Genomic DNA, 14,524 nt, shown 5'->3' on the forward strand with positions numbered 1-14,524 from the left:
CGCACTGTATACCCTCACTTATATTCTTTCCAGATTTCATATTGCTTTGCTTGGTTATTTTTTTACACAATTATCTAAGTTTTATATCATTTAAACAGTGAAATTATTTCTAGTATATATGAGACTCTGGGATGACGACCAATATGACTGCCACAACAGTCCCCAAATAGGTTAACAGTCAGTTTTATCTAACTCCTGAATGACAAACTACCTATTTATGAAAAGATACGACCACAGCAAACAGTGCATAGTGCTTATCAGCGCATTTCTTGCTTAGCAGAAAAAATGGCAACAATCTCTGATGAAACTGTAAATGTAGCAATATTGTCAGTCACCCAGCTTTAATGGCTGAAAAGGATTTCTGAAATGTTGACAGATGATGACAATTGAAGGATTTATTGATGGTTTTAGGTTAAGTCAAAAATATTTTTCATTGCTTTGATGCAGCATTTTAATGCCTTAAGTACACTTTGCGAAAGCACTATTATATCAATAGTAGGTTTTTCCAGTTTAGTCAGATGGATATTGACTTGAGTTGGCATGGATCGATTCACAGGACCCGGCCCATCGGCCATGTCGGTAATCTGTGGCTGATGAATTGAAGCCCTGAGAATTGCCTCTTACCTGATATCTGCAACTCTTCTTTTGATGAGCTGACTTTGGGCAACGTCCTTGTTGCAGAGTGACGCACATGTGATGCTGCACGGGTCAGCTAATCAAAAGAAAAGCTGTGGATGCTGTCATGTAAGAGATGGTTCTCAGACTACATGAGAATACTGATGTGGTCGAGTGACCGGATCCTGAATATCGCTTTGCGCCAACTCTAATATTGATTAAAATTCCAGATATACACACTTTTTTTTCTAAAACTGGGAAAAGGCCTTTAGCCCAATACATAAACAACTGATTTTCATATGAACAACAGTGCACACAATACAAATGCAGTAGGTATTGTTTTATTATGAGGCATTTGCTGTCATCTCCTGAGCACTATGTGGTGACATGACTGTCACTTGCTAATTACCTTTTTTAACCAGTATGAAATGTGTCTGGTATATGCAGGGCAGGCTAACACAACATCAAAGTGGTATTTAAATGCATAGTGAGACTTTCTACTGAACAGTTGTACCTATCAACTAAATATTTTGCAGTGTGGACAACATGCCTAGAACTAATGAAATCTCTCCTGCAGACTGTTATTTTTCATGTATGCAGTCATAGTCAGCAATAGTAACAGCCTAAAACTGAGAACTGAAAAATGAGAAATGACAAATTTCTAGGTGCATTTGCTACATGGTTTAGCATGTTTGACTGATGTTCCTGGTACTGCGCTGACCACTTTGACAACTATCATAGTACAATGTTTCCCTTAAAGGCAACAAAACTGTTTCTGTCAACAAGGTGTCTCATCATCACTGGTTGTTATTAGTCTGGTTCTATTCCTAAAATGACCTGGTATTTTTAATATTTCAAATTGATATGATAATAAATTCATTGATATTGGAATAAATGTTGAATGCTAAAGGGTGAGGGTGCCCACAGACAACACTACTTGCATGAATACATTGTGGCTTACTGTATGAACATTTTTATTCTACATGTTCAAAACATAAAAAGGAAAGATCACCTATGACAGCAATACACATTTTTGAAAATAACTATGGATGCCTTCTATTAGCTGCTAATTAAGTAGACAATCTGGAGTTAACATTATAGTGATTGCTTTAATATACTATTCTAACAGCAGTGGTATGTTTGTAAGAAGGTAAGTTACAAAATTCTATAACCATGAACCTCAATGTGAAAACTTGTTTGTGTGACTGCTTTTGGCCTGTATTTAACAAGATGCCAAACTACAAAGTAAGGTAATATCTATATGTGATAAAAAAGCACATCATTTCTATTTATGCCTACCTGTAAGTAGTGGTAGCCTCGTTCTTTTCCCTTGGCCTCCTGAAGCATAAGCATCTTGTCCGGATGATGACTGCCTGAGCTTGGATAGGCTTCTCGTGCCTGACTGACGGTCATTGTGTGCCATGTGCTCCTTTTAAGTGTCTGCCCATCAAGGGACATAGACATTCCAGCACAGGCCAGGCATTTGCCGTCTCCACCTCCACCTTTTAGACTCTTCAAAGTTAAGTCTCTGAAGGCACTTTCAGGAGTGTCCACTCCAAAGGGAGCTCCATGCTCCATGGCATGACGAGCTGACACCAGAAAACTGCTGTCACTGTCAAGGTTGTCATCAGAGCTCCACCACCCTGCCATCTTTGACCGATGTTTAGATTCAGATTTGCGATCTTTACTTTTACTTCTTTTACTGTGTCGAGGCTGGGAGTGCTGGTAGCCTTCTCCTCCACGTCCTTCATACCTGGTGCCATTGTATTCTCTCTTGGAAGGTGTTTCCAGGGAGTGTGATTTGGCAAACAATTTTTGGACTGAGTGCACAAGGTGGCGAATGCGACTTGGACTCTCACTGCGCTGCTCAGTGGTGCTGGTTCGTTGGTACTGCAAAGTATGGAAGCCATCATGGTGAAGGGGTATCTGTTTTTCAAACTGATCCAACAAAGTAGGTGGCAAACGATTAATCTTACTGGAGTTGTGAGCAATGGCAGCCATACATTCATCACAGTCGAATTGTTGAGGGTTGTGGTGCATTCTGGGGTAAGTACCACCACTGGAGGACCGTGGCTCAGGCATGCTCACAGGACCACCAGGGCAATCTGGTGTCACGCCAACACTTCTAGGAGGGCAATAGTGCAGATCAAGGGAACAAGACTCAGAGGCGCTGCGGGGATAGGACTTGCGAAAGTCTGGACCGTGATGAAGAAAATCCAATGCTCTCTCTCGTATTTCTGGAATGCAATGACATGGAGGCTGTGTTTGACTGGCTTCCCCATGGTAACCTTTCATCCTGTTAATACAGAATAAGTGGCATCTTTCCTGCCCCTCCCATTTTTCTGGGATTACCTATGATAAAACAAAGAGGCAAAGAGGCATAAAATTAGTACTAAAATCATTAAAACTCATACATATATATGTGTACATAAAGCATAATCTAAGAATTATAATCTTTAAAATAGAGTCTAATAATGGGATAATTAGGCTCCTCTCACTTTCACATGGGGAGGTGAAGAGGCCGGTGATCATGCACAATCGTCATGTATTGTATACTTTCCCTTATAATAGGAAAGGTGCACCATACTTGCCAATCACACATGCATTCCAGCAGGAATCAGTAGACATTATATCATCGGTCCCACTCTCCTCACAATGCAGAATTGAGCAGAGCCAGAATATGTAAGCATATGGATGGTCGTGACATCACGGTACCTCTCACCTCCCAATGCAGAAGTACTATTTTACTGTAAGAACATGAAATGTAAACAGTTCGCTGTGTTGGACAATCACTATTTATTACAGAGATTCCAAACTTGTTAAAAAAATCCATTATCAATAAGCAAAATATTTATGTGATGGGACCTCAACATACAGCAGTAATATGTGGTGAAATCAGCTACGAGCTCATGATCTTGCACGTTCAAGATGCTGCCTTCTATTGAACGCAGATAAATAAGCATGTGCTCACTGAACAATGTGGATTTATCACATTCAATACATTCTGTTGATTGCATTTCTGAGAAAAGTGAAGAGAAATTGACATGCTGCGGTCTTGAAAGACGTGCCGAATGTCAGTTTCCGCGTGTGTTTCACAGACGACTATGCATACATAGTGGACATGGGATTTCTAGAAATCCCATCCCCTATGCTGTAACATATGGCCGCTGTTGTTTTGACACTGCATAAATACGTATTGTCAAACCTACAGCAATTCTTGATTGTGAGCAAGGATCCTAAATGTTCAAAAGCCCTGCAGTGCTACCACAGGGAAAATTAAGCATTATGCCCATTCAAATCAGTGGGTTGTCTGTATAACGCAGGACAGGTCCTCCAGAGAAATTTTATGTAAGCTGCTCTCCACTCTTACCAAACGATGAGGAACATGAAAATAGTAACCTCTATATTAGCCTTGTAAAATGGGCTAAATGAAAATGATGAAACATTTGATATTACAACACTTTTTAGCAGAACAATATGTCAACCAAAATGTTTTGACCTAAACTATTTCAATTTCACAAATGAAATTAGGGACTTTGAAAAACCTATGATATTTAATTAAAATATCATGTTATTCTATGAGAACTTACGGTATTTGGAAAAAGGCAATTGATATTTGACACTATTCAGTAAATAGGTAGTACCACACCTTTGAACAATATTGTATGTTACAGCCTTGGAGAGCTAAAATTGACATCAAGTGTTGAGGGGCTATGTTAAAAAACTACTCATCTCCTGATTGAGTTACTTGTTTTGTCTCTAACAGAATAGGAACTCAAATGACAGCTACACAGTTAGCACTTAGCTGTTCGGGCACAACGGCATAGGGACAGATATCTGTTTCCATGGACAATCAGCACAAACTTGAAATATTAAAATCAGTACAAGCACAACTAGAACAAGACCCAAATAAAACAATTTATGTGAAAGCTAATCAGACATTTAAGTAAAGTTCAACACCAAGAATTGAATGTGACATAGACTTCACAGAAAATTAAATTTATTTAAAATCAGATTAAATGTAGAAATTAACTCCTTCATGACCAGAGCTTTTTTCGGTTTTGCGTTTTCGTTTTTCGCTCCCCTCCTTCCCAGAGCCCTAACTTTTTTATTTTTCCATCAATATGGCCAAGTGAGGGCTTATTTTTTGCCGGACGAGTTGTACTTTTGCACGACACCATTGATTTTACCATGTCCTTTACTCGAAAACGGGAAAAAAATTCCAAGTGCGGTGAAATCGCAAAAAAAGTGCAATCCCACACTTGTTTTTTGTTTGGCTTTTTTGTCTTGGTTCACTAAATGCTAAAACTTACCTGCCTTTATGATTCTCCAGGTCATTACAAGTTCATATAGAACAAACATGTCTAGGTTCTTTTTTACTAAGTGGTGAAAAAAAAAATTCCAACGTTTGCTAAAAAACAATAAATTGCACAATTTTTCGAGACCTGTAACATCTTCATTTTTCGTGATCTCGGGTGGCGTGAGGGCTTATTTTTTGTGCGCTGAGCTGAAGTTTTTAATAATACCATTATTGTACACATATGTTCTTTTGATCCCCCGTTATTGCATTTAAATGCAATGTCGTGGCTACCCCAAAAATTTAATTCTGGTGTTTCGATTTTTTCCTCCCTACGCCATTTAGCGATCAGGTTAATCCTTTTTTTTATTGATAGATTGGGCAAAGTAAGAATGCTTTAAAAAATACAATCATTAATATTTTATTTTTATGAATTAACAAAGAGAGATCTAAATATAAACAATATTTGCTATCACCACCCTTTGCCTTCAAAACCGAATTAAAGCATTAATTCTTCAAGGAAAACTTGCACTCAGTTTTTGAACAAATTTGTCAAGGAGATTGTTCCAAACATCTTGGAGAACTAATCTCAGATATTCTATGGATGTAGAATTGTGAAAATCCTTTCTGTCACTTCATATAACCCTAGACAGACTTGATGATGTTGATCAGGGCTTTATGGGGCCATGTCATTACTTTCAGGACACTTTGTTCTTCTCTACGCTGAAGATAGTTCTTAATGTCATTGGCTGTAAGTCTCTGTTTGTTGCACTGTTGAAAAAAATGTATAGTCAATCAGATGCCTCCCTTATAGTATTGCATAATGGATAAGTATCTGCCTGCATTTCTCAGAATTGAGGACATCAAGTAATGAGCAACACCGAGGACCTTATGGCAGTAGTTGGCCAAGGAAACTTACTGCAAAAAATGACAAACGCATCATGTTTACTTCCCTTTGAAATTACATGCTCAGAACTGGCAGCAACAAGTGAGACCCAGATACAGTCATCCATTGCTCGGAGAAGTCTGGATATAAGTGGTCTTGATGGACGATTTGTACCCAAAAAGCAATGGATATAAAAATTTTAAACACCCCTGCTAAATTGGCAGGTTTTTGTCATGTAAAAAAATTATGCCAAGAGAACTGAGAACTTTTTCATGGAATCGAGGCCAAGAGACTCATTAATTCACAAAAAATATAGAAACTGGGGTGTAGAAAAATCAAAATTTTAAATATTTGGCTGTAGCAGAAGGAAGTTTATTTATAAAGAGCTAGGAGAGTGGTCAAAAAAGGCTCCTTGCAAATTTTAGGATGGATTTCAGTAAAAGGAGTTGGGGGCTTGCTCAAGATTAATGGTGTTTTCAATGCTAAGAAATACAGGCAGATCCTTATCCATCGTGCAATAACATCAGGGAGGTGTTTGATTGACTTTAAATTTATTCTGCAGCAGAATAACGACCTCAAACCTTCAAGTCCTGAAAGTGAAGAAATGATGATTTGATGCTGTTTAGGAGGCAAAAGGTGGTCACATCAAAAATTGATTTAATTTAGATTTGACTTTTGTTCACTCACTTTGTACTTTGTTAATTGATAAATAATAAACTAATAAAGAGAAACTGTCAGGTCCGATAACACTATTAACCTACAAATATTGGGCTAATCAGCAGGCTAATATTGTTATGAAGGTGCCCAGACGCAGTATTGAAAGTGTGGAACTCCCGAGAAAATGAACTTTATTTGTTGAGATTTTCAATTTACCACATTAATGCCTTCATTTACCTAATAACCAATAGCGCCATGGTGTATTTTCTTGATACATTTTATGCTAGTACATATCTCATTCCTATAACATTACACAATTAGTACTATAAGTTGTCTGGAACACTATTATATGCTTGAATTATTAACCATTGAATGACCAGAGGCCTTAATGACCGAATAATTTTTCTGTTGTTTTGTCTCTCTGTATTTCAGTGGCTGTAATTTTTTTAAGTGGTGTAGCTGTATGCGTCTGCTACAATTGTATCTGAATTCACCCTTACTATTTATGCCTTTGACGCTAGGCAGTACTGCACTTTTATTGCAGATGAAGCAGGGCAACACACGTTCAGAGTGGTTAAAATATTGCTTATTATACATTAGTCTGTATACCTTAGTCTCATTTGATGTAATTAGGTCTTTCTATGAGCTCTAGGTGGGACGACCTTATATTTAAACCTCCAGGCACTAGTTAATATTCTGTATTTCTGCTACTTGATCTCGCGTACAATAATCTGTTGCTGACCCTGGACTGACTTGACTATTTTTCTGCCTTACGATTCACTGTCCTCCTGGTTTTGAGCTTGGTCACCTCCTGATTTTGTCTCTGTCTCCTGTTTTTCTCTGGTAAGGGACACTCTAGTTTTGACCCAGCTAAAGCCCTCATGCACTTTAGGTAGATGTTGGCTGAACGATGGTTTAGCCGGCAGCTATTTCGCCCAAATCTCTCTAACACAGTTGTGCTCGGCTACACAGGAGAGCTCACTCCGCCAAACACTCCTGTGTTCTCTATGATAGAGCCACTCCCAAAAATATCTGGCAATAGCTTAACTGTTAAGAGAAAAATAGGATTGTCAGTTGCAAATCAGACATGCCACATAATTATTTCTCCCTACAACATCTAAGAAAATTCTTAAGACAATCATCCTCTGCCAGTTCGCCTCACCAGCAAGAAGCCACTCTTTGGATTTAATCCAGTGAGCCTTGTTTAAGTCCAGAACACTGTATAAGAGTTAAAGGGAGATGGTCAAATGGAAGCCCTATTAAGATCTACAATGCTTCTGTGAGAACAAGTTACAAAATAACTAGTCAATAAACTTATGGATCACCTCCAAGTGGTGGTTAATCAAATGCAATACTTGGCTCAGTTGTTCCATGGTCTTGCAACGCTGGTTCAACATTATGAAAATGACTAGGTCCAAGCTACAGCAGCAGCTCCTCTAACCATATCTGAATCCCAACTCAATCTACAGCAGGGAAAATAAGTATTTGGTACACTGCTGATTTTGCAAGTTTTCCCAACTATAAAGAAGGGAGAGGTCAGTAATTTTTATCATAGGCACACTTCGACAGACAGAATCTTAAACAAAAATCCAGAAAATCACATTGCATGATTTTACATAATTAATTTGCTTTTCATTGCATGAAATAAGTATTTGATACAATAGAAAAACAAAACTTAATATATGGTACAGAAATCTTTTAGTTTGCAGTTCAGATGTTTTCTAGAGTCCTTGACCTTGTTTGTGCACACTGCAGAAGCCCATTCCTTCATACAGATCTCCAGATCTTTCAGGTTTTGGGTTGTCTCAGAGCAACATTGAGTTTCAGGTCCCTTCAAAGATTTTCTATTGGGTTCAGGTCTGGAGACTGGCAAGGCCACTTCAGGACCTTGAAATGCTTCTTACAGAGCCACTCCATAGGTGCCCTGGCTGAGTGTTTCGGGTCATTGCCATGCTGGAAGACCCAGCCAAGACCCATCTTCAATGCTCTTACTGAGGGAAGGAGGTTGTTGGCCAAAATCTCAAGATACATGACACTATACATTCAATACCATACAAATAATTGGGAGGAAGTGCCTGACAGAAAAGGGTTAGTGCAGTAGCCATCTTAGGAGAGTGAGGTGAGAGCTGGAAGGAGAATGACGTGTGACGTCTCCGCCGAGCGCCATCCGCAGAACCGAAACCCCCAGGATCAGACATCCGTGAAGCACCAGCAAATCAGTTGTGGAACAATGCACCGATAAGAAACTTGTTATAACTTGGTCAAACAGCCGTCATCCAGGTGGGCTCATTTTTGCAATGACACAGTAACCAGACACAGGTTGGTAAGTCCTCAGCTCATGCCCACTATAAGGATTACGCTGGGAGCGTGCACGCACACATAGTTATGCGTCAACCTCAGACAGGCATATACAGGTACTTGAATGCATCAGTGCCAATCAGGCTTAGCTTTATGAGCCACTAGTGACTTCTAGAGACTATAGCATTAAAGAGAATCTCTCAAACTATACAAAGGTGTCTGAGGAGAAGCCTATTGCACTCACTTGTGTTCATGAATACAGCGGCGTACAATTCAATAACTGGTTTCTGCATTGGGGGTTTATAGTTGTTTTGTTAAGTTTGTAAGCTGCTGTGCTGCATCACCAATATGCTACCCCTGGCATTCATTTGATTGTTCAAGTTTTACAGGTAAATAGTCGGTAGCCGCACTAGGCGGGTGCACAAATAGGTAAATTATTTATTATTGTAATGTAGTCATTATTTCCATGCCTACTGAGTGACACATGTAAGATTGTGCTTACTGCTTGTTTTGGGGGACACTCGCTTAGCAACGGGATTCAGTCACACAGGCACATTTGTTTTTTTAACACAAACACCGTCCATGCGGTTTATTATAGCATCATAAACCGGGTTATGCACAGTTCGTTATAAACTCCAGAGAACACAACAGGCACCAACCGGTGACATTGGGTTGCAGCTCTGACTCAGATATTTCCTATATGGCTTTAAAACTCACAGTTCAGACAATACACCCGCCAGCCCTCCTTGACTATTTGCCGGGGTTGTCCGTATGCCGTATCAATGTCCGTGTCATATAATGCACACGACATTGGTTTGCCGTCTCTAAACACGCTGGACCTCACTTCATCCAGTTACCGTGAGAGACCGCACAGTTCATCACTATCCATGGAACACAGCAAGCACCAATAGTCTGTTTCACTGGCAGATTTGTTTCTGCCTATATGATAGCCCTCCTTCCTGGGTGTTACCTTTCTGGAGCTCCTGCTCCACACACTGACCTCCTGTCAGTCCTCTCTCTCTCTCTCAGGGAAGCTGCCTTATGGGGTTCAGCATCTTGCCTGGCAGACACACATTAGTTAGTCCAGAGCCACTGAAGGTCGGTAGCTTCCCCAACACAGACTGCCCAGGTCCACGGTCTCCTCAGGTGCTCCGGGAAGACTCCACTCACAGGAGTTTCCAACACAGACCATCCAGGACCACAGTCTCACTGTGCGCTAATCAGGACGTCCATCCCACCTGAGACTTCCAACACAGGCTACTCATTGCGCTATTCAGGACGTCCGTCCCTACCGGGGACCGTCCAACCACAGGCATGTGACCTGTCCGGGTGCTATTTAGCACGTTTGTCCAACACCCCAGGCCACCAGGTCTGAAGCCCCACCACATGCTCTTCAGGGACACTCCCAACACATAGGCTCTCCAGTACCTTCCAGCATAGACCATTCAGGTCCACACTCAGAGACCATGTGACCCACACCCTTGTCACATTATGAAGCTGTTACCACTCCCACAGGTGGGAGTATGTGTGTGTGGCTTGTTCGACCCGCCCATCTCTCATAACTAACCCAGTAAGTCTCCCTTCACAACTGTACAAACAACACAATTTAGTTGTAGGACTACAGGTCCCAGAACAACATTACTTCAGACTTACCGAGCAGACTCCCTCTGCGACACATATCGGCCACTTACAATTCTGCCAGTCGCTGTTTCACCACCATTATAACCATATATACGCCTCCTTGCATAGCCCGAGGAGCACACACAGGGCAAGGATTCTCAATGTTATGTTTAAATCTATTGGGAAATTTATGTTATTTTATACACCATCTTTAAACAAAAGAACACTAAAGTAAAATGAGCCCAATTTTCTAAAAGACACACATCTCTGCGTAAATCAGGCCTTTCTCTGGATGTCCATGCGCCAGAAAATTAGCTTGATGGCCACTGCTGTTCTTGCAATGTTTTCATCCTGTCCACTATTTATGTGCCTGTCACAGCCAATCACTTGCATTAGAAGTCACGTGCTATGTATTCAAGTGGGAAGTTAATGGGAAAAACAGCAATTCTACTATTATTTGGGGATTCTTTTTATTCAATGTGGGGTATAAACAACATTTTTTATTTTATTATACAGGTCATTAGTAACTCAGCAATAACAGAAATGTGTATTTCCATTTCACTAAGGAAGGTATAACGGAGGGGGGCCCTTCCCTCCATGGTATTAGAGTGGGGGGCCCTTCACTCTGTCTAACCTCTTAAGTACTATGATGACCAGAGCTGGTGTGAATTGATTCCCAGGATCGGGTCCATCGGCCCTGGCAGTAGCCTGTGATCCCTGAGAGCTCACACTAACAGCATCCTCGGATCATCTTTTATTTAAGCCAGCAAATCAAAAGAGAGGTGGGGGACAGGTAAGAGGCAGCACTCAGGGCTCCTATTTAATGGCCAAAGTCTTGCAGGGGGATGCAGCAGTCTTGAAACTGCCAAACTTTTGAAGTGTGATCACCAAACAGTCAAGCGTTTCATGGCAAATAGCCAACAGGGTCGCAAGAAGCGTGTTGGGAAAAAAAGGCACAAAATAACTGCCCGTGAATTGAGGAAAATCAAGCGTGAAGCTGCCAAGATGCCATTTGCCACCAGTTTTGCCATATTTCAGAGCTCAACGTTACTGGAGTAACAAAAAGCACAAGGTGTGCAATACTCAGGGACATGGCCAAGGTAAGGAAGGCTGAAAAACGACCACCTTTGAACAAGAAACATAAGATAAAACGTCAAGACTGGGCCAAGAAATATCTTAAGACTGACTTTTCAAAGGTTTTATGGACTGATGAAATGAGAGTGACTCTTGATGGGCCAGATGGATGGGCCAGAGGTTGGATCAGTAAAGGGCAGAGAGCTCCACTCCGACTCAGACGCCAGCAAGGTGGAGGTGGGGTACTGGTATAGGCTGGTATCATCAAAGATGACCTTGTGGGGCCTTTTTGGATTGAGGATGGAGTGAAGCTCAACTCCCAGACCTACTGCCAGTTTCTGGAAGACAACTTCTTCAAGCAGTGGTACAGGAAGAAGTCGGTATCGTTCAAGAAAAACATGATTTTCATGCAGGACAATGCTCACTCACATGCCTCCAACTTCTCCACAGCGTGGCTGGCCAGTAAAGGTCTCAAAGATGAAAAATAATGACATGGCCCCCTTGTTCACCCGATCTGAACCCCATAGAGAACCTGTGGTCCCTCATAAAATGTGAGATCTACAGAGAGGGAAAACAGTACACCTCTCGGGACAGTGTCTGGGAGGCTGTGGTGGCTGCTGCACGCAATCTTGATCGTAAACAGATCAAGCAACTGACAGAATCTATGGATGGAAGGCTGTTGAGTGTCATCATAATAAAAAGGTAGCTATATTGGTCACTAATTTTTGGGGGTTTTGTTTTTGCATGTTAGAAATGTTTATTTCTAAATTTTGTGTAGTTATATTGGTTTACCTGGTGAAAAGTTTTTTATTAAGTTGCCTAATAATTCTGCACAGTAATAGTTACCTGCACAAACAGATATCCTTCTGAGACAGCCAAATCTAAAAAAAAAACCACTCCAACTTCCAAAAATATTAAGCTTTGATATGTATGAGTCTTTTGGGTTGATTGAGAACACAGTTGTTGATCAATAATAAAAGTACTCCTCTAAAATACAAATTGCCTAATAATTCTGCACACAGTGTACATCTCTTATGATATCTGCTTTAACCCTGGAAGGGATGGCTAAATGACAAAATATGACCATGTTTTATATTACTACAGTTGATGGGCAAAAATACTTGAGAAAATGGTCTTTTATTCATTTGTGTGCCATATGCTAATAAATCATTAATTATCCACAGGGCATTTATTTTTCATCTAATTTTCATGTTTCACTGGAGTCATTCCTCAGATATCTCCCTCCTTTCTTGATTGATGCCTCCTGCGTTATCTGACATCCTTTCCAGGATTAAGGAGACTTAATCTATGTGTAATGTACAAATCTAATGAAGGTTTTAGTTACATATTCCTTAAACAGTTATTCTGCAGCTTTTATACCCTAAATGTCATTTTATCAGCAAACAGTTGATACCATGCAACATGAGCTGAACTTGTACCTTATTTTACGTAAGTACATTTAGTAAATTATAAATATTCCCCTTCCTAAGACCGACATTTACAGCTGTCATCCACAAACCAACTAAGACAAGCACCACAGGTAGTTTCTTTTCCAACCTAATTTGTACTGTTAAACTCCTTTTTCTGCCTTTTAATGATACGAATGATCCACAAATGTGCATCATTGGATTTGGAATGGTGCATCCAGTCTGTACGCTGCCAATTGCACTAATCTGTTCTATATATATATATATGTATATATATATATATATATATATATATATATATATGGAGCGCCCCAGAGTCCTGGTCGTTGCAGTGATGTTGCTCTCCCACCAGGGGGAGTGATGTTACGTCTGATGGCACCGAAGGATATCCTGCCAGGTATCACAGCCACACACACATTTCACACTCCAGTCCACCAGGGGGAGCTAACAGTTCTATCTACTAGGCCACTCCTCACAAAAGGGTAAAACGGGTGGGTTGGTTAGGAAGTGAGGCAGAAGCTGGAGGGAGGAGGAGAGAGGAGTTCCTGGCTGGAGACTAGCGAGAAAGGTCTCCAGGCCGAGCTGGCTGGAGCAAGGCCCAGTCAGATCTAGACTACGGTCTGAGGAGGAGGACAGAAGGCACAAGGAGCTGTGCCTGCACCTGATTGTGGCAGCATCCTAGGAAAGGACAAGAAGGGAAATGTGTCGTAGTGAGTGAGAAACGAAGTCGTAGCAACAGGAGTAACAAATCAGTGGGAGACCAGCTAGAAGCAGGCTGCCTCCCTCTGAGCGCAGATCCGGTGGCTGGAGCACCGAGGGAGTAACAGACTCTACGCTTTACTTCAGAGACCGACAGGGCAGTCAGTTCCAAGCTGGCTGTCCGACCTAAGAGCCTAAGCAGACAAGGTGGCAACGCGGAGGAGGGGCGACACTAGGGTCCCTATAAAATAACCTCAGGCCATCACTGTCATACAGGTTTTGTCCTATCCATCTGGGGGACAGGAGAAGAGTAACAAGAGTGAGGACCCTATTAGGAGCTAATGCAAGTAGGGACCTTCTACGTTACTGTGCGCAAAGGGAAGGCTACTGATTTCCACCTGGATCAGGGGACTCTGGAGTTGCCATCAGACTGGCCGGACTCTGCCTACTCTGTAGCCTGGTACCCTGGACTGTGGATGCTGAAGCCTTCAGTAAAGGTAAAGAGACTGCACCCACTGTGTCCTCGTTATTCACCGCGTCTCGCATCACCCACCATCAACATCTACACTACTGGGAAGCCCTGGGGAAACACTTCACCTGTGGGAAGGTACACCATCTAGCTGCCATAACATCACCCTAGTGGACCCCTAAGCAGCGTCGGTCACCCTGACCGAATACCACAGGTGGCGTCACGAACACTTGACAAACTTACACCACCTCTTATTTGGCGCCCCTTAGCAGGGCCACGGACCGGGTCGGGCCACCGTGACATCCCCAGAAGGAAGGGTCTGAAGGACCAGGTACCGAGTACCCCATTGCCCTGCGCCTGGGGGCGATCCATATATATATATATAGATATATATATTCAACGGATAAAAAGGACAATTACATTTGGATTTGCAATAATACCCGTACAACCAAGGTTAAGAGAAGATTTCTCTGGGTCATTTA

The 14,524-nt window shown here is 41.4% G+C and overlaps 1 protein-coding gene across 11 annotated transcripts in view; it reads right to left on the reverse strand.

Moving 5' to 3' along the window:
* The window catches only part of DLGAP3 (DLG associated protein 3), a 764,134-nt gene that overhangs the window by 362,662 nt on the left and 386,948 nt on the right, over positions 1–14,524 (reverse strand). For all 11 annotated transcript variants that reach the window (XM_069756813.1, XM_069756811.1, XM_069756807.1 and 8 more), the window contains exon 3: positions 1,915–2,967. In XM_069756813.1, the coding sequence (XP_069612914.1) occupies positions 1,915–2,910 (996 nt within the window). In that variant the 5' untranslated portion in view covers positions 2,911–2,967. The remainder of the gene's footprint in view (positions 1–1,914; positions 2,968–14,524) is intronic.

This window comes from Ranitomeya imitator, chromosome 3, assembly GCF_032444005.1.
Source record: "Ranitomeya imitator isolate aRanImi1 chromosome 3, aRanImi1.pri, whole genome shotgun sequence".
Lineage (NCBI taxonomy): Eukaryota > Metazoa > Chordata > Amphibia > Anura > Dendrobatidae > Ranitomeya > Ranitomeya imitator.